Here is a 21,597-nt window from a genome sequence, read left to right as displayed (position 1 = left end):
AATCTGCAGTTGTCATTGAGAAATCTTTCAAGATACATGGTTTCTTTCGAGATATATGGTTTATAGGATTAAAAATAATCAAACTAGAAATAAGAATGGAGTGCAAATTAACAAAAGGAGCAGCAATTCACATTCTTATTCTATTGTTTGGACCTGAAACAAAGAAGTGCGTGAGAAGGGAATTTCTTATTTTATTTATAATGTTTTATTGGGTTAAATATATTTTAGGTTTAAATTAATTTACATTTTTTTTGGAATATATACTTGTTGGGGGAATACGGTTTTCCCCCAGCAATATAGTAACCCCGCCTCTAAGAAGCCGCATAGCCGCCGACCTTGGACAACCGAAGTCGGCGTCCGACCTCGGAACGTCCGACCTCAGAACCTCCGACCTGGAGAATTTCCGACCCCAGAGGTCTGTCCTTGTCGACCACCTACTACGACCGTACCCCTCCAAGGCCCGGCCGAGGGTCATATCCTGCCACTGCCCCAGTATTTATTGCGCATGACCTCTGCAAACCCCCGGTTCACTCAACAATTAATGCGAATCCCCGGTTCACTCAACAATTAATGCGAATCTCCGGCCTACTCAACAATTAATGCGCATGGCTCCTATCATCTACGGATCCACGGCTCTCCACGGCAAATCAGCTCAGCAGAGTCCAGTCAACCGTGATAAGTCTCTGATCTCGGCCTTACCCCCGACATCAATGCAATAATTCACCTGAGCGCGTGCTAACTCGGGTCGTACGACGGCCTCATCTCCAACATCAATGCAATGATTCACCCGATCGTGTGCCAGTCCAAGCAACATGCCGAGCCGTACGACGGTCTCGCCCCATCACATCGCAGGTAAACCGACCCCCCTATAAAAGGAAACCCTTGCTTCTCAAAGGGGGGTTGGAGACAGAAAACTCAAAAGATACTGTTCTTCTCTTTCTCCTTTAAACACAGATTGCCCCTCCCCCCTCTGACTTAAGCATCGGATGGCCGGCGCTGGAAAACCCGACCACCGGCTTTTCTGCAGGCACCTCGACGGAGGACGCCGCCCGCCGACGGACCGCCACTCTCCTGTGTCCACCTGCCGCTCCCCCTCCTCGACCGACGACCGCCCCCGGGTCCAATTTCCAGCAACAATACTTGATCATGTAATATAAACAAAATTTAATGATATTGTGTTATATTGCAATGAAATAATTCTTTTTTGTTACATGCCATAAGTTTTGCTCATGTATAACACGCTATTCATTCTCATTTTATATTTTGTTTCAAGAATATCGTTTATCTTTTGTGGATTGGGATGATAAGTCCGTTAGATTACCATTCCTTTGTTTGCGGGAATAGTGATTTCAAGAAAAGTGTTTTTCCCATGGATTGTATCAAAGCTTAAAGTTCTGCTCCATTTTAGCCTTCCTTTCCTGAACCTAGCAGTGTTATTGAGCAAAGTTTATATTCTCCAGGTTAGACTTTCATGTTCCTTGGGGGAAATATGAACAATCATTGATTGATGATCTGATGAATTGGTTTTTACTGGTGATGATGGATGGATGGATGATATATTGTAATATTGAACTATCATTGTTCCCCAGGATAGCAATGGAAGGCCTTGTATTGCTACTCACAGGACTTGAATATAGGAATAAATATTGAACTTTCCCTTCAAGACACCCACTGATTGATCTCTTTGAGAAAGTTTTATTTTATTTTTATTTTTTTGATAAAAAAACTGAGATCAAAACCTTAGATATCAGCATTACCAATGCGAATGCGTGAATTAGCTTGTTAATCGTTTTGACATCAAAGAAACGTGCTTGACCTTTGAATAAATGGACACAACAATTATAACTGGAACGAAATGATTTCTTACTTGAAATTAAAGATATTGAATTCAGTAGAACTAAAAATTCCAGCTGCGTCTTGGAGAAGTTTGACCTGCGGTGTTGGTGGTTGAGGGTGGTTTATCTTATGTTATGTAGCTCATTTGTCATGGCCTAGATTTAGAGCATGATTTATTGTGTCCCAGATCTGGAGTATGATCTAGTCGTGCTACCAAAGGGCATGGCCCATGATAACATGAGGCCAAATGTTTTATTTAATTTTCAAATTCATCCCAAATAAAATTAAATAAATAGGAATCTAATTTTATTATTTATTAAAAAAAACTATGTTGGTTCAGAGTGTCTAGATTCAAACATAAAAATCAAACTCATAATTCTCAATATTCAAACAATTACTAGCTACAAATTTATAGTGAATTTAAAATATTAAAATTTTCTACAAAATTGCCAAGCTTGCTAGTGCGAGCTCCAAGCCACCAACTTTTGTTCCTACTGATCCTATTCGTCTGGAGAGAGAAAAATAATAATAGAGGTGTATAAGCAACACAGTTCAGTAAGCAAACTTTTTACTACCTTACCGGATCAAGTATAAGTTTTTTATGCCAATGCATTGTTTAAGAAAAATAATAGTTATTTCAAAATAAGTATTTCATAATACAGTATATTAAAACAAGTTATATAGCCAATCATGCATGCATAAATTATTCATAAAATATAGTTCCTGGTGTATAGCATAAAATAATAAATTAGTTATCATTACTCAAATTACTTCTCTCAAAGTGGATGCTAAGGTCAATATTATATATGTAAAGGGCTGTAATTGACAAATACCAGCTACTATTACCCATTTGTAGGGTTGTATGCCAACTACTATTATCCGCTGGGAGGGTCGTATACCAATTACTGTTATCCGCTGGGAGGATCATATGCCAATTGCTATTACCCGCTGGCAGGATCGTATGGCAACCGCTATTACCCACCAACAAGGTCGTATGCCAACTGTTATTATCCGCTGGCGGGGTCGTATAAAACTAAATGTCGATCTACCCCACTTTTAGGGGCCATACATAGCTATTTAAGAGCCTTTTTCCCACAGTCATTAAGACAATTTTCCTTAAATCATATTTTTTGAATCATACGTGATTAAAATATTAAATGGCTTTGTAGAGTTTATAACCCATAAATAAGCATTTAATAGTAAAATAATTATGAAATCATTCTTTTCATAACAAAAATATAATTTCATAAATATGGAGTTCATAATTCATAAATAGTGTCTAATGGTAAAACAATTATGGATCCATTAATTCGCAATAAATCATAAATTTCATAATATCATATGCTTGATCCTTAATTTTAAGAAAACATAATATCATCAATATTTAACACTTTTTTTATATTTTCATAATACTAAAAAATAAGTATAAATTTGAAAACCAATAAGGAGCATAAAATTTATTTACCTCTTTCGTCTTAAACCATCAAACGTCACTAGGCGATTCAATTAACCATATTAAAAAAAAATAAAAGCAAGATTAATTTCTATTCGAATTAAAATAAATAGAAAATGAGATGGTTGGTCGAGTAACAGTGTTCGACGGTTTCAGGTGGGTAAGGCCTGAGCGATTCGATAAATAAATGATAGGGCATGTACTTGACCAGGGCCAAGGTTAATCAATATGGTTCATCAATGAAGATTTAAGAACATTCGATAAGGTCGGGGTGATCCGTCCAGTAGGCGGTCTGGGTACCAAGATGGAACTAAGGCCCTTTACAGGGATCAACTCAAGTTTGTAGATCAAGTCGACATGACCGACTCCGAGTTCCTTGGTCATTCTAAAGAGAGAAAGTGGAGAAAAGAGAGAGAAAGTAGAGAAAGTGGAGAGAGGAAAGAGAAAGTAGAGAAAGTGGAGAGATAAAGTGGAGAGAGGAGAGAGAAAGTGGAGAGAGGAGAGAGAGTGGAGAAACATGAGAGAGAAAGAGAGGAATGCTTGTCTCTCTTTTCTTCTTTCTTCTTTTCTTCTTTCTTCTTTCTTAGCAAAAGAGAAGGCAAAAGGGAGTGGCCGAGCAAGGTGGCCTGACCCTCGGCGATGACGGCCTTGGTGGCCCTTCGGCCGCAGCACTATCGGCAATGGTGGCCGGCCGGCACAAGAAGGGAAGAAGCGAAAGAAGATCGTAAAAAAAACTGATCAAACTTGGCATGAACTATGTTGCCCAAGGTGACAAGCCAAGAGGGGGGGTGAATTGGTTTCTTTTTAAATTTAACTAACTTACTTAAGTTAAATGAATGATTAGTAAGCTAAAACAAATCACAATACAAACAACACAAAGTATAGTGGTTCGGTGCTCTCCTTAGCACCTACGTCCACTCCCCAAGCGACCCCTTGGGAATTCACTATAATCCCGCGGATTACAGTTGGATTGTTTTCCGGGCTCACAATCCAAAAACCTTTACACTTTGGTTTTCCGGGTTCACCAAAAACCTATGTTGGTTTTACGGGCTCACCAACGAACCTTTGTTGGTTTTACGGGCTCACCAACGAACCTTTACAATTGGTTTTCCGGGTTCACCAATCAACCTATTCCGTTGGTTTTGCGGGCTAACCAACCAACCTTTACAAGTAGTTTAATAAACAAAGAAAGAAGATTTAAACTCCTAAATGAGCAAATGAAACAATATAAACTACAAAGAAGAGTTTAGAAAGTATTTATCGCTTGTAGTGACTTCTCTCTTCTTTGTCAAGAATGCTTCACTCTTCAAGGGAGGATGGAGCTCTAGATGACTCTTTGAATCTGCTCAACCCCTTTCTTTGATTCTTGAATGAAGCACTTGGATGAAGAAGATTAGGGCACTTTCTCTTTCTTGTGTACTCTTTTATATTCTTTGGAAAGGTTGTTCTATCTGATGAATAGTGCCCCTTTAAATAGTTTTCTACCTCCATTGGACAAGCCCCCAATGGTTAGAATTCAAAAACTAGCCGTTACTCACTGTTGGAAGGACAAAAAGTACATCTGCAGAACTAGCCGTTATGCTTCTGCCCGTGTTTGGGTCGGCTCAACCTGTCCTTGGGTCGACCCAACTTTCACTTGGTCGACTCAAACATTCCTTGGGTCGACCCTCTCAGAATCCACAGAAACTTGAAATTCAGCCTTCCTTCACTTGGGTCGACCCAACCTTTCGTTGGGTCGACTCAAGGTTCAGTTGGGTCGACTCAACTTCTTCTTGGGTCGACCCTAACAGGATTTCCAGAGAACCTTTTCTGTCTTCTGTTCTGTCTTGCCTTTGGGTCGACCCTCTCAGGGTTTGGGTCGACTCAAGCTTGGGTCGACTCAACTACTTCTTGGGTCGACCCTCTCAGTAAATCCAGAGAACCATTTTTCTGTCTTGTTTTGAGGATCTTGATCCTTGGGTCGACTCATGCTTTCTTTGGGTCGACCCAACTCACTGTTCATCTTTGCCATTTTTGCAGAAGTGTGCCAAATGTTTTCTTGATGTGCCGGGGTCGACCCAATCATCCTTTGGGTCGACTCAATCCACACTTTGCTGCATCTCAAGGTTAGATTCATTCAAATGAACAATGAAATGTATCTATATCAATTAATACAAAATATACTGAGAGTAATAAACTTATAAATAAAGTATCGATTTAACTTATAACATACTCTAGATAATTGCTTGTTAATCATCAAAATAACACTATCATCCTCAATCTCCCCCTTTTTGATGATTACAAAATAAAGAGTATGAGCCTATTGATACTTATCTTAAATTCAGTTTTTGAAAGGGTTTAACTTGCTGAATTTCAGCTTTTCATATATAAGAGTGAAGTCTCCCCCTATATCATTTAAATGTTGCCAATTTGACTTTTTGTGTTACTCCCCCTTCCATTTATAATTCATTAAAGATGAAACTCCAAAAATTTGAGATAAAACATGAGTTTCAGGTTATGTACCGAGGTGTGAAAGGTGCGTGCCAAATTCTGAAATTTGATATAAATTGTTGAGTTGAACATTTTCATTGTTGCAAATTGCTCCCCCTTGGATGTATATGCTTTTCTATATGATTTTCAATTTGTTTTACAAATTATTTTACTTTCTTTCTTTACTTCTCTCCTTATTACTCTTTCTTTACTTCTCCCCCTTTTTGTTACTCTATTTACTTTTATCTTTACTTCTCCCCTATTTACTCTTTCTTTACTTCTCCCCCTTTTTGTTATCATCAAATAGGTACATGGGAAAAGATGCAATAAATAACAACCATTCAAACTTCATTGATCAAAATAGGAATATTTGAGTACATTCATGTCCAAAAACAAAAACAGATACAATGTTCCTTAATCAAGATTTAAAGATACATGATAAAAGCAAGATACATATGAGAACTAGATATCTAGCCTAGGCTCTAAACAGAAATGCTAATATCAGCCTAGGGAGAATCTAATGGCTGGGATCTAGTCCTCATCCTCCTAGTGTACGTGGCGAGGGGAGGTCGTGCTTGGTGAGACTGTGTCTGGCGTGGAGCACGACGAGCTGGATGACTCTGTGCCGAAATCTCTGACTCAGCAGCCTGTGGCACAGATGGTCCATGGGTCTCTCTCTCTCTCCGGAGTGCTCCTATCTGCTGCCTCAGATCACTGATCTCAGCAGACATGACGTCCAATCGGACGTCCAATCGGCTCATCAGCCCGTCAGTGATAGTCCTCGCCTGAGCTGACATGAGCTCAGTCATCCTGCTCCAGAACTCATCCGTATCTCTCGGAGGAACGGATGACGATGGTCCAACCTCTGATGGTGCAGTAGGATGATCCATATGCTCCTCATCCTCAGCCTCTGGTGCATCTCCCTCTGGTGCCTCACCCTGAATGCCTGCGCCAGTGTTAATCCACTGTCCGTTCACTTTCTCATATCCCATGCGTATAAGTGTCCGTGCAGTGTATGTGTCAGTATGAAGCAGACTCTTGGATGCCTCCCCCTCAACAGATATACCATGCTGCCGAAAAATCAAAGTGAGTATCATACCATAAGGTAGTGATACCCTAGAGTTGCAGATCACTTTCCTCATCTGTCTCAGTATCATGGCCGGAAGATTTAGGGGAATCCCCTGAATCATACACTCCATCACTGCTAGATCTCGCTCTGTGATGAGATCGAATCTCCCGGTCTTTGGAAATAAAATTCTGTTTATTATACTGAGCAGTAATCTCATTTCAGCAGAAAGAGAACTAGCTATTACCTTCTTGGAAAAGTTGAAGTTCTCATTTTCCATGATCAACTGTAGGGCTCTCAGTTTATCTTCTGGCCTTTCCGGAGTGGCTCCTACGCAGGGTAGATGAAGTAGCCCACTCAAGCTCTCCTCGGAAACTCGAACTCGAACCCCTCGAACTTCCGAAACAAGCCCTCCCATACCAGTTTTAAGGAAGGCATAGAACTCTTGAACCAATCCGGGGTAGATCAACACATCTAGGGAGCAAAGATACTCCCAACCTTGCCTTTGGATCCATTCCCTCAACCGAAACCCTTCTTGATCAAAGAACTCGGAATGGATCCTTCTCCCCGTTGTAACCGGTCTCCCCGCAAATCTTGCAAGTATAGTAGAGGGGGAAGGAGGAGGAGGTGGCTCCGCACGTGCCTCACGTTGTGGAGACACGGTAGATGGCTCCGTAGGTTGCCTTTTCTCACGTTGGATCCGTGTGACTCTTCCGGATCTTTTGGCTACGGCTCTTTTGGGTCCCATTTCTCCAAGATCTTAAGGTAATCTACTGTTTGGAGGAGTTTGGAGGAGTTTGGAGAGTGGGGATTAGAGTATTCAGAAGAGGACAAGGGCAAACAGTGCCCTAACATTGCTCTCGGGTCCCCCTTTTAACAGTGGGGTCCCGACGTTGGGTCGACTCAAGAATTTTCTTGGGTCGACTCAACGTTGGGTCGACCCTATTCTGGGTTGGGTCGACCCAAGTGCAGAATTTTTCTTTTCTCTTCCTTTTTGCGTCTAAAAATTTTCCTTGCTTCCAATCCTTATAAATTCTTTCTGGGACAATGATACATGAGTAAGGAATCTATAAATAACAAGTTTGACTCATGTTTCATGGATTTTTAGAAATTGGAGGAATGTATCATGAAACTACTAGCTCCCTTTTATATTTCTTCAATAAAAAGGATCACATATGCCTAATTCCCTCCTTAGCATGCAGAATCTATCTTCACTCAATGGTTTTATAAATATGTCGGCTAATTGTTTTTCAGTGCATATATGCTCAATATATATGTTTCCATTTTGCACATGATCCCTAATAAAATGATACCTTATCTCTATGTGTTTGGCTTTAGAATGCTGAACTGGATTTTTAGTAAGATTGATGGCACTAGTATTATCACATTTAATAGGAATATTATCTAGCTTAACTCCATAGTCCTCTAGTTGTTGCTTAAGCCATAATACTTGAGCACAACAACTACCAGCAGCTATATATTCAGCTTCAGCTGTGGACAGTGCCACTGAATTCTGCTTTTTGCTAAACCATGATACTAAGTTATTTCCTAAGAATTGACATGTGCCACTTGTGCTCTTCCTATCTAATTTGCATCCGGCAAAATCCGCATCTGAATATGCAAGCAAATCTAGACAGGAGTCTCTTGAGTACCATAATCCTATATTGGTAGTTCCTCTTAAATATCTAAGGATTCTTTTAACAGCACTTAAATGTGACTCCTTAGGATCCGATTGGTATCTAGCACATATTCCTACACTAAATACGATGTCGGGTCTACTAGCAGTAAGGTAGAGCAAGGATCCAATTAGTCCTCTATAGAGCTTATTATCAATACTCTTCCCTTTTTCATCTTTGTCTAGCTTACTAGTAGGATTCATTGGAGTGCCTACTCCTTTATGATTTTCATTCCCAAACTTCTTTAGTATTTCCTTTGTATACTTAGTTTGATGAATGAAAATGCCTTCTTTAGTTTGTTTGATTTGTAATCCTAGAAAGAAGCTTAGTTCTCCCATCAAACTCATTTCAAATTCTCCATGCATTAAATCAGCAAATTCTTTGCAAAGAGTATCATTTGTGGCACCAAAGATTATGTCATCTACATATATTTGTACCACTAATAGATTTTTGTCCTTTCTTTTGAGAAATAGAGTTTTATCTACATTTCCTCTACTAAAGTCATTATTAAGCAGAAATTTGCTTAATCGATCATACCAAGCCCTTGGTGCTTGCTTTAATCCATATAAAGCCTTATGTAGTTTAAACACATGATTTGGCAATTCATGATTCTCAAAATCAGGAGGTTGTTCTACATATACTTCCTCCTCAATAAAACCATTTAAGAAAGCACTCTTCACATCCATTTGATATAATTTGAAATCCATGAAACATGCAAATGCTAGAAGTAATCTAATAGCCTCTAATCTAGCTACAGGAGCAAATGTTTCATCAAAATCTATTCCTTCTTCTTGATTGTATCCCTTAGCTACAAGTCTAGCCTTATTTCTTATGACTAATCCATTTTCATCTAATTTATTTCTAAATATCCATTTTGTTCCAATTACTGAGTTATGCTTTGGTCTTTCAATTAATGTCCATACATTACTTCTTTTAAATTGATTCAATTCTTCTTGCATGGCATTTATCCAATTAGTATCTTTTTCAGCTTCTTCATAAGTCTTAGGTTCTAATTGTGAAACAAAAGCAAGATAATCATTTAAATTTCTAAGAGATGATCGAGTTCTTACCCCTTGAGATGGATCACCAATGATTAAGTCTTTAGGGTGTCCATATGCATCTCCATTCCTTTGGCAAGTTTTGGGATTGAGGTGGCACGCAATCATCTCCCTTATCTTGATTTGGCACGTCATCAATATTCAACTTTTCAAAGTCGATAATTCCTGTATCATCATCAACAATATTTTCTTTTCTAGCCGACTCACTATCAGACTCATCAAATATAATATTGACTGACTCTTCCACTACTAAAGTTCTTTTATTGAATACTCTGTATGCCCTGCTAGATGTGGAGTATCCTAAGAAGATACCTTCATCTGACTTGGCATCAAATTTACTTAGATCCTTCTTGCCATTGTTTAAGATGAAACATCTACATCCAAAAACTTTAAGATATTTAGCAGTTGGTTTCTTATTCTTCCAAAGTTCATAAGGAGTTTTCTTGGTTATTGGTCGTATTAAAACTCGATTTAGAATATGGCAAGCAGTGCTTATAGCTTCAGCCCAAAAATACTTTGGAAGATTTGACTCACACAATATTGTGCGTGCCATTTCTGCCAATGTCCTATTTTTTCTTTCAACAACCCCATTTTGTTGAGGCGTTCTAGGTGCTGAAAATTGATGTGATATACCATTTTTAGTACAAAATTCTTCAAAGTGTTGATTTTCAAATTCGGTACCATGATCACTTCGAATTGCTACTAAGGTGAGTTTCTTTTCATTTATGATATTATTATATAGTTTCAAGAATTCTGAAAATGCTTCATTCTTATGTGCCAAAAATGAAACCCATGTATATCTTGAAAAATCATCAACAATAACTAGTCCATATTTCTTCCCTCCTAGACTTGTAGTTCTAGTAGGTCCAAATAAATCCATGTGTATGAGTTCAAATGGTCTAGTTGTTGATACTATATTCTTCGATTTGAAAGATGATTTAGTTTGTTTTCCCAATGAACATGGTCAACATATTTTGTCCTTTTCAAAGATCAATTTTGGCACATCTTTTATTAATTCCTTCTTGACTAGTTTTGATATTAATTCCATACTAGCATGTCCTAGTCTTCGATGCCAAAGCCAACTAGTTTCATTTTTCTTTTCTTCATTATTAATTAAGCATAATCCATTTTTCTTGCCTAACTCATGAAGATCTACTAAGTAAATATTTCTTTGCCTTTGTCCTACAAGTATAATGCTATTATCTTTAGGATTTGTGATTATGCATACAGATGCTTCAAACGTGACTTTAAGCCCTTTATCACAAAATTGACTTATGCTAAGAAGGTTATGTTTCAAACCCTTAACTAATAAGACATTTTCTATGAAAATAGATGGCGTAATGAAAATTTTACCATTTTCAATGATATGCCCTTTACCATTGTCTCCATAAGTTACTACTCCACCCTTCTTTGATTCCAAGGTGACAAATTGATCTACGTCACCGGTCATGTGTCTTGAACAGCCACTATCTAGATACCATCATTTTTCCACTTTATCAGCTGTAAGACACACCTCATCGTCATTGGCCATATGACACATTTGGGCCGTCTCTTGATGATCTTCCTCTTCCGAACTTGATTCCTCACTTTCACTCCATTCAGCCATGACGTTCTTCTTTTTCAGTTTTCTTGCCATCCATTTCAAATCTGGGCAATCTATCTTATAATGCCCGGGTTTGTTACACTCATAGCAAATGGGAGTTTCTTTTTCCTTTTCTTTGTCCTTACCCTTTTCTTTGCTTGAGTTACCTTTGATGAAGGGTTTCTTTCTATAGAATCTATTCTTACCTCTCATAAATTTTCTGAATTTTCTCCCAAGCATAGCCATCCCTTCTTCATCAATTTCTTCATCATCATCTGAATCTTCCGATTCAGTTTGTTGTTTAGGGGTGGTAGTCTTTAGGGCAATGGGCTTTCTTCTCTTGACCTCATCTTCTGAATTTTGCCTCATTGTCAACTCATGGGTCATGAGTGATCCTAGAAGCTCCTCTAATTGCAGTGTGTTGAGGTCCTTAGCTTCTTGAACTGCGGTTACCTTGGCCTTCCAAATTCTTGGTAGAGACCTGAGAATTTTTCGCACCAAATCAGAGTTAGAGTAAGACTTTCCTAAACTCTTAAGCCCATTTATAATGTCAGTAAAACGAGTAAACATATCAGTTATGGACTCAGTAGATTCCATTTTAAACAATTCATACTTGTGTACTAATATGTTTATCTTTGACTCTTTAACTTGATTGGTCCCTTCATGGGTGATCTCAAGTTTGTCCCAAATTTCTTTGGCAGTAGTGCAAGTAGATATTCTATTAAATTCACTTACATCTAATGAGCAGTAAAGTACATTTATAGCTTTTGCATTTAACTGTGCTAATCTTCTATCACTTTCATTCCAATCCATTTCTGGTTTGGGTATGATAGTGCCCTCTATATTAAGTGTGGGTGTGTGAGGTCCTCTAGTGATGATGTACCATAGTTCATAGTCGGAAGCTTGAATGAATATCCTCATCCTAGCTTTCCAATATGTGTAGTTTGTGCCATTAAATAGAGGTGGCCTATTTGTGGATTGCCCCTCACTCATAGAACATCCCACTTGGGTTGTCATGATCTTTAACTCTTGATTGTGAGATCAATGAGTACTATTAGAGCACCTTGCTCTGATACCACTTGTTGCCCAAGGTGACAAGCCAAGAGGGGGGGGTGAATTGGTTTCTTTTTAAATTTAACTAACTTACTTAAGTTAAATGAATGATTAGTAAGCTAAAACAAATCACAATACAAACAACACAAAGTATAGTGGTTCGGTGCTCTCCTTAGCACCTACGTCCACTCCCCAAGCGACCCCTTGGGAATTCACTATAATCCTGCGGATTACAGTTGGATTGTTTTTCGGGCTCACAATCCAAAAACCTTTACACTTTGGTTTTCCGGGTTCACCAAAAATCTATGTTGGTTTTACGGGCTCACCAACGAACCTTTGTTGGTTTTACGGGCTCACCAACGAACCTTTACAATTGGTTTTCCGGGTTCACCAATCAACCTATTCCGTTGGTTTTGCGGGCTAACCAACCAACCTTTACAAGTAGTTTAATAAACAAAGAAAGAAGATTTAAACTCCTAAATGAGCAAATGAAACAATATAAACTACAAAGAAGAGTTTAGAAAGTATTTATCGCTTGTAGTGACTTCTCTCTTCTTTATCAAGGATGCTTCACTCTTCAAGGGAGGATGGAGCTCTAGATGACTCTTTGAATCTGCTCAACCCCTTTCTTTGATTCTTGAATGAAGCACTTGGATGAAGAAGATTAGGGCACTTTCTCTTTCTCGTGTACTCTTTTATATTCTTTGGAAAGGTTGTTCTATCTGATGAATAGTGCCCCTTTAAATAGTTTTCTACCTCCATTGGACAAGCCCCCAATGGTTAGAATTCAAAAACTAGCCGTTACTCACTGTTGGAAGGACAAAAAGTACATCTGCAGAACTAGCCGTTATGCTTCTGCCCATGTTTGGGTCGGCTCAACCTGTCCTTGGGTCGACCCAACTTTCACTTGGGTCGACTCAAACATTCCTTGGGTCGACCCTCTCAGAATCCACAGAAACTTGAAATTCAGCCTTCCTTCACTTGGGTCGACCCAACCTTTCGTTAGGTCGACTCAAGGTTCAGTTGGGTCGACTCAACTTCTTCTTGGGTCGACCCTAACAGGGTTTCCAGAGAACCTTTTCTGTCTTCTGTTCTGTCTTGCCTTTGGGTCGACCCTCTCAGGGTTTGGGTCGACTCAAGCTTGGGTCGACTCAACTACTTCTTGGGTCGACCCTCTCAGTAAATCCAGAGAACCATTTTTCTGTCTTGTTTTGAGGATCTTGATCCTTGGGTCGACTCATGCTTTCTTTGGGTCGACCCAACTCACTGTTCATCTTTGCCATTTTTGCAGAAGTGTGCCAAATGTTTTCTTGATGTGCCGGGGTCGACCCAATCATCCTTTGGGTCGACTCAATCCACACTTTGCTGCATCTCAAGGTTAGATTCATTCAAATGAACAATGAAATGTATCTATATCAATTAATACAAAATATACTGAGAGTAATAAACTTATAAATGAAGTATCGATTTAACTTATAACATACTCTAGATAATTGCTTGTTAATCATCAAAATAACACTATCATCCTCAAACTATGGCTAACTCCCTAACCGGTAGCCATATGCTCTCGGAGCTCTCGGGAGATGGTAGAGCTCGACTAATCCCGGCAGCCAGTGGCAGCAAGCACAGGGGGAAGAAGCCGAAATAGGGCACCTCGTTTCGGAAGGTAATCTAGCGATTCACCGGCCCAAATCATCATGGAATGAACTCTAAAACCAAGAAAGTGAAGGAGGCGTTGGGCAGTTACCTTGGTTCGGCGAAGCCTCCGACGGCTCTTTCCGATGAGGAAACGAGGAAGAAGGCTCAGACAAGAAGCTTGAAATCGGCGGTGATCTTTGGCATTTCCAGTCGAGGAAATCTAAGGAGGAAGAGGAAAATTAAATAGGCGGTCCCCGAGTCCTAGATGAACTTAGATTGTCCTAAGAGTCCTCAATCTCTGCCGGATTTGGAGGAAGAAGATTCCAATCGCAGAGTCTTCTTCTTCTTTGCTGTATCGTGCCATGGCACGATGGCCTTGGGCTGGCCACTTTGGGCCGGCCCACTGGCCCAACCAAGTGCGGGCAAGTCAATGGATCGAGCCCTCACACCATTGTCTGTTAACCTCTTTCCATAGGAAAAAGAAAAGATTTTAGCAGTTCAATATCATAAAGAAAGATGAATGGTTTCAAATCCACATGATTCAAAATGTCTAGTTAGACATCCACAAAAAAACTCCAGTTGCAAATCTACATATGTGTGCTACTCAAGTTGATGTTGATCGTTGATATTTTCAAGAATTTAATTAGTTTTACCTACTATATCAGCAGAGACTATGGAGTCTCTAACTAAATGTTGCTTTAAGCCCTCTTCAAATTTATTTGTGGAAATAAGTGTGTGGAAAAAAAAAGCGAAACAAACAATAGCGTTAGATGTTTTTTTGTTTTGTTTTCCTTTTTTTGTGTCTTCAAATCTTGTTGCTTTGTTACTACTTTTAGTTTTTCTGCTTTTTTTTTCTTTTTTTCTTTAACTATAACAATATGTCAACCAATATAGCACCAAAGTTAGTAGTGCTTTATATCAATCAATAACATTGTCATATGATCATATGATCTCCATCCAAGTCTCTCCCTCTCTCCCTCCCCCACCCCTCAAAAAAAAAGGGAAATTAAAATCAGGTTTTTGAACTATTCAAATATGATATTTTAAATATTATCTGAGGCACCAATCATTTTCAATAAACTGACATGGATGACTTGTACATTGCTAGCTTTATACAGAGGCAGAGGATTATAGAACTAATGCTCAATAGAAAGCCCTGGTCTGACTCCGTAGAAAAGTCCTCCCGTAGATACTCTGTTTTTAATGGCATCCTCTCTGAGTCCATCCTTCTTCCTCGCACTCTTAGACCTTTACATGATTTCATATGCGAATGCAGTTTCTCTGGCTTGAATGCCTTCCCACATTGCCTGCAAATTTTATGAGCAAGAGGATTAATGATACGTTTCCAGATTTGAAGTCTCAGACTGGACATAGGCTAAGTTCCAGCACCGTTTGCCGGTGAGACGTCAAATTTTCAGAATGAAGAAAGTGCCTATCCATTCAATGTGCAAAATAGGCCTTTGCATTGATTTAGGTTAGCCTTGGGTTTGTCTGCTCATGACTTAATCCTACAGCTAAATTGAATTTAGAATTAGATGGTTTCTTCTCAAATCAGGCAGTCAGGTGGCCTACATTTGTGACTGAACTAGGATTTAATTCATTTCCTTTGTAATTGTACCCTACTAACTTTATGGTCGGTGTCGAATTTACAGCGGGTTATGGTGTGTGGTTAGAATGCTGCATCCTAAGCCTCCTAGTTAAACAAATTAAATTTTGTGCATTGGCTCTGAATCGATCTTGCTCGGGCACAAGATGGTTCTGCTCTTTGGGATCCATTAAGGTGAGTGCAGTGATGCACATCCTAAATTTTTTTTTTTTTTTTTGTTAGAGCGGGCACATCATACTGCATGAGTACGAATACACCCAATAAAATCTGAAAACAAAACATTACAGAGTGCCCTAGACAGCTCCCCCTCTTGGGTCCATAGAGTACGGTCCGAATGGTTAGCCACATAAGCTGCCACCCAACCCACGGCTCTGTTGGCCTTCCTGAATACATATCGGGCTTGGAAGGTTTCGCCATCCGTCCCCATTGCCCAGATATCTCGAATCAGAGGGTGGTCCCCCCATCCCACTCGGGCCCCCTGTATCCAACCTATCACTATGGCCAAGTCACCTTCCAAAGTGATAGAGCTGGCCTATAGGACGCATCGCGCAAATCGAAGACCCACCCATGCAGCTCGCAACTCAGCACCAGAAACCGAGGTATCAGCTATCTGACAACCACCAGCCGCCACCACCCTCAAACCTGGGTCCCTGATGACAAACCCCACGCCTCCTCGACGCCCTCCATCCACTACCGACCTATCGAAATTGACCTTGAGAAAGTTCGGAGGTGGGGGCTCCCAGGTGAAGAACATTGTACGATGCGCTACCTAAGCTAAAAAGGAGCCCCAGGTATCCCGAACTGTCGAAGGTCCACCTGAATAGGTACCATGAATACACTCCATTGTCTATACTCGTGCCTGCTCCACCGCAAATCTCGGAGATAAGCTACGTTCACCAAAGATCTGAGCGTTCCTAGCCAACCAGATCTGGTAAGCAACACAGGTAGCTCCAATAACCATAGGGCGCCGCTGGGGGCTACTCGAGCAGTGTTGAATAACCTGTAAAAACTGGTCCTGCATACCCCAGGCATCTTGTGGAAATTCTGAAAGACGCCAGGATCTCCTCGCCCACATGCACTAAAACAACACATGATCGACCGTCTCGTCATCCCCACACATCGTCCAGTGGGGGATACTCGCTCCACATCTACTCAGCAGCAATCTCGTCGGAAGGCAGTTCCAGACTACCTTCCATAGAAACAAAAACAATCTCGGGTGTAGCCCTAGCCAATAGACCCAAGCATAATCAGACCCTGCCTCGTAATTCTGCTGTAGGATCCACACAACATCTCCCACCCTACCTCTGGTCCTCCAAGTAAGATTTGATAGAACGATCATTATAAAAGTTATAAGCCCAAATTTTCAAGAAATGAATTCAAGCCCCTCTACTATGTTATATGTTTTATATGGTCACCAAAAAAAATAATAACATTCCTTATAACAAGTTAGGTGAGCATTATTATGGTTTGTTACAATGTATATAATAGCCATTATTTTTATCTGTACAATTTTTCTAATAAAATATTTTTAGAATTTAAATTGTTTTGCCCAGAAAAGATTATACAGCATGAAAAATATTTTTAATTAAAAAAATGGTCATTGGAAAAAAATGTCATTATTTTCTATCATTACTGCTCGAAGAGTTGCTGTAGCGGTAATTATTTTAGCACTAAACATAAATAAAAAGTATTTAATGGGGCAAAAATATATTGGTTGGGTCCGTTATAACGCCGTCATTGCGGCTATGCCCTAAATGTTGCCCAGCACGTGCCGGGTGCCCGCGTCCGTGCCACCGTGGGGGCAAGACTGTGAATTCGCCGAAACCGGCCTATATAAGCCCCCAGAACTAGGGTTTTGCCCACTCGCTCGCAGCCGCCTCCATCTCCCACGTCCCGCTGCTTCGAGCGTCTCCTCGCTTTCAGAGAGGTTGGTGAATCCCGTCCCAAACCCTAATAAATCCTCGGATTTGTTCTCAAAACTCGATCTTTTGCTTGCGTTTTTTTGATTAAGGTTGGGAATATCTCTTGATTCTAGATTTCTTCACTACTCTTATGGCTTTCTCTTTAACTGCATCGATATATTGGCAGATTTTTAATGATTTGGTGTTCGCATAGATCGATGGTTTATCTTATAGTTGGGCTTATGACTTTCCGCCAATATTTTCTTGTTACTTTCCCGCTTGCGAGTTATAGCCTGTTTCTTGGCTACAAATCAATTAGCCTCATGGTCGACGTTGATGGCATATTACATCTTATTTATTTTTTTGCGATAAATTTGGATCAACAAATATTGTTGCCAAATTTCTATGTCTGTGCTAATGTTTGTGGATTTCCCGCTAATATATGCCGTAAGGATTTCTAAATACTGCTCGATGCCTGTTGTCGAAACTCTGATTATTTTTTTTGTCAGCTGGGAGTAAAGGTTATTCCAAGAAAATATGATCAAAAGTTAATAGGCTCAAAAGACATTTATTTCTATTTTGTACTCCATCCCTATTTTACAAAGGATTCTCCACCTACTAGTTTGGCCTATTCTTCCTTTTTATCCCAATTGCTTGCTGGTGGGGACATACGATGCTATTCGGCTTGTTCCATCTTGTTCAATTTAAATTTTTTATCCCACTTTCCGACCCCTATTAAGCTTATTGACTCAATAGGAGGTAGAAATGTTCTTTCACTTATCCTCTCTTTGCCTGTTTCAATATTGAGTGGCTGGGATAACTAAATGATAAAATAGAGATATGTAAAGAGTTCTCCCAAACAGTGTAACTTATGGCTTTGCGCAGGCAGAAAATGCGGGTTCACCTCTAAAGTGGGAGATGCAGGGAACTGATTGCTGTATAATAAATTTTAGCTTCAACGATTGTTCTTTCACTATATTTATAGGTATTTACATGTTAAGAATAAACAAGTTCTTTTCAGTAGCATCCTTAATTTTGGCTCTATGCATGTGCTTTTACATATGGTGTCTCATGTTTTTTTTATATGATTAAGAAACATCTTAATTGTAATACCAAACAAATAAAAGTTAATGTAATAAGAAACAAGCTGTTATGTACACAATTATGGTATCTAGAACTTTTGCTTGTTGTCATATGTAATTTTTCACATAGTATGATTATTTTCATTGGCTTTTTTTTTTTAAAGATTGATTAGATCAATTTGAACCATGCTCTTTGCTTTTTTTTTTATTTCTCTCTGTTTGCAAATTTGCAATTCTCTGAATGCCGGCTAACATCATGTTTCCTGCTTGTTGGCTCCACACTACCCTTGCACTCTTTGCTTGTAGACATCAAGACTTGGTGTATGTTCTGTTAACCAAAAGTATGTGTGTCTCTCAGTTTTCTTTTTTGCCCCCCTTTTCCACTTCTTTTGGAATGGTGACTTAGTTGGGTTTTATACTTTGTGACACATGTGGATTGTTTCATCCTGATGTATTTATGTTATTTGATAGTTATATTTAGAAGTGTTTAATGATTGTTGATTTTGACTATTTAAAGGATTTCTAGTGCTGCAAACTCTCCTTTTCGTGCATTCTGCTGGTGTTTTCAAGCTTTATGTATCTTACAAAATGTGACTAAATTTTAAGCAGCAACAAGTTGTCTAGTCTAAGAATTAGAATTTTTTAGAATTCTTATGGCATCCAAAAGTTTGCTTTATTTCTACCTCACCGGACAGCCTCAGGATGGAATTGAGGGTGGCTATGTATGAATCCTGAATCCGACAATTCTACTTGTATATTTTTTAATACACATTGAAATATGTCTTTTGGAAAAGTGACATGTTTTAGAACATCAGCTATTATTCTCTAGGACAATGGAATAGACATTCGAGTGTTCCTTTTTTCGCTCCTGTCCTCTTGTTGCTTCTGCTTTTCCTTAGAGGCTGATAATATTTGTAATCTTTATTTTAGAATTGCTAGATGATATTAGATGCAAAACAGTGTGAAACATTCTCCCAATGATCTCGTGCTTGAGATAATTATAGTAATGCCTTATAATAACCTAATTATTTTTATATTGCTGTGCTTGCTTTTCAAGATATTTAAACCCTTTAAATCAACTGATTTTTAAAGGGTACAGGCAAATTTTGTTTTATCTTGCATTTAAGTGATAGAAAACTAGTGTTAAGACATTGTGTAGACATGTAGGATTAATCATATGTCCCAATTCTGTAACCAGCAAGCAGATCCCATCCATGTATGTGCATGTATATATACCAAAGCATGCATAACATTGTCTTCTGCTGCAGCCCATAGTGATTAGTAGCGATCATGCAAGCGCCATCAGATCTGATAGTGCATTGCCAGTTATATCTTAAGAAAAATCCACTTCTACTGCTTAATCTATTTCTTTCAAGCTTTCAAAAACATGTTGTCACTGAAAGTATTTTCCACTTGGACTCGTGTTCAGATTTGTTCTTCTCTCCTTTCTTAATTTATTCTTGATTATCATTGGAGTTCCTTTATCATGTTTGTCCATAAAACCTTAAAAAAACTTATCCTTTTTAATTATTTTTGACTGTGTTCCATGTTATCTCTGTATGCAGCATGGATACTCAAGTTAAGCTTGCTGTCGTGGTTAAAGTGATGGGCCGAACTGGATCAAGAGGTCAGGTGACCCAGGTCAGGGTCAAGTTTTTGGATGATCAGAATAGACTTATCATGCGGAATGTGAAGGGCCCGGTTAGGGAAGGTGATGTCCTTACCCTGCTTGAATCCGAAAGGGAAGCTAGGAGGCTGCGCTGATCTGATCATGTCTACATAGGATGTTTCTAATATGTAGTATCTTGATGCCTTTGTCATTTTTTCCTTTCAGTATTAGTACTTGGTTTTGAATTATGCCTTTTGGAGTGTTCTAAAGTTTGTGTGACGTTGCTAAAAAGCTAGACAAAGTGCAGCATGGTTAATTTTGTTTCTTGTTTAGAACCTCTTCCATTGTCATAATGTTTTAGATTTTTCTCTATTTTTTTTTTGAAGTTTTCTGAAGTCCTCAAATATGCTGGTTTCCTATTTGGATACCTCAATTTATGAGTCTTTCTGGAGGCAGATCAACAGCTTCTCGAATAGTTGTTTATTTAAAGAGGTTCTTATGTAAAATGTTATCCCTCCCCTTGCTATTCATAATTATATGATATCTTTTGTGGGATTTCGTGATTATATTTTGGTGTTGAATTGCCGGTTGGATCGTTTTATCCCTGGTTTCATTCTTCATACAGTGTTTAGAGAGGAATATTTCCAAGCGCATAAGAAATGGTTATAACATGATTTATTTTTATTTTTGGTTCTGCAATCTGCAGATGTCATTGAGAAATCTTTCAAGATATATGGTTTCTTTCGAGATGTATGGTTTATAGGATTAAAAATAATCAAACTAGAAATAAGAATGGAGTGCGAATTAACAAAAGGAGCAGCAATTGACATTCTTATTCTATTGTTTGGACCTGAAACAAAGAAGTTTGTGAGAAGGGAATTTCTTATGTTATTTATAATGTTTTATTGGGTTATATATATTTTAGGTTTAAATTAATTTACATTTTTTTTTGGAATATATACTTGATCATGTAATATAAACAAAATTTAATGATATTGTGTTATATTGCAATGAAATAATTCTTTTTTGTTACATGCCATAAGTTTTGCTCATGTATAACACGCTATTCATTCTCATTTTATATTTTGTTTCAAGAATATCGTTTATCTTTGGTGGATTGGGATGATAAGTCCGTTAGATTACCATTCCTTTGTTTGCGGGAATAGTGATTTCAAGAAAAGTGTTTTTCCCATGGATTGTATCAAAGCTTAAAGTTCTGCTCCATTTTAGCCTTCCTTTCCTGAACCTAGCAGTGTTATTGAGCAAAGTTTATATTCTCCAGGTTAGACTTTCATGTTCCTTGGGGGAAATATGGACAATTATTGATTGATGATCTGATGAATTTCACTGGTGTTTTTACTGGTGATGATGGATGGATGATATATTGTAATATTGAACTATCATTGTTCCCCAGGATAGCAATAGAAGACCTTGTATTGCTACTCACTGGACTTGAATATAGGAGTAAACATTGAACTTTCCCTTCAAGACACCCACTGATTGATCTCCTTGAGAAAGTTTTATTTTATTTTTTTATGAAATAACTGAGATCAAAACCTTAGACATCA

At 38.7% G+C, this 21,597-nt stretch overlaps 1 protein-coding gene across 2 annotated transcripts; it reads left to right on the top strand.

Moving 5' to 3' along the window:
* The first annotated feature begins 17,244 nt into the window (after positions 1-17,244).
* LOC103706732 (small ribosomal subunit protein eS28) lies at positions 17,245-20,364 on the top strand. Of its 2 annotated transcripts, XM_088720980.2 has the most exons (3): positions 17,297-17,364; positions 18,224-18,323; positions 19,986-20,364. In XM_088720980.2, the coding sequence occupies exon 3, from the start codon at positions 19,987-19,989 to the stop codon at positions 20,182-20,184; it is 198 nt and encodes a 65-aa protein (XP_088577106.1). In that variant the 5' UTR covers positions 17,297-17,364; positions 18,224-18,323; position 19,986; the 3' UTR covers positions 20,185-20,364. The 2 variants fall into 2 exon arrangements, with proteins under 2 accessions (XP_008789172.1, XP_088577106.1); XM_008790950.6 differs by lacking the exon at positions 18,224-18,323 and having other exon boundaries at positions 17,245-17,364.
* Positions 20,365-21,597: the final 1,233 nt, after the last annotated feature.

Source organism: Phoenix dactylifera, chromosome 1, assembly GCF_051530095.1.
Source record: "Phoenix dactylifera cultivar Ajwa chromosome 1, Ajwa_hap1_PhDact_Kaust_v1.1, whole genome shotgun sequence".
NCBI lineage: Eukaryota > Viridiplantae > Streptophyta > Magnoliopsida > Arecales > Arecaceae > Phoenix > Phoenix dactylifera.
The sequence above is the reverse complement of the archived record's forward strand: the minus strand, read 5'-3'. Positions and strand labels throughout refer to the sequence as shown.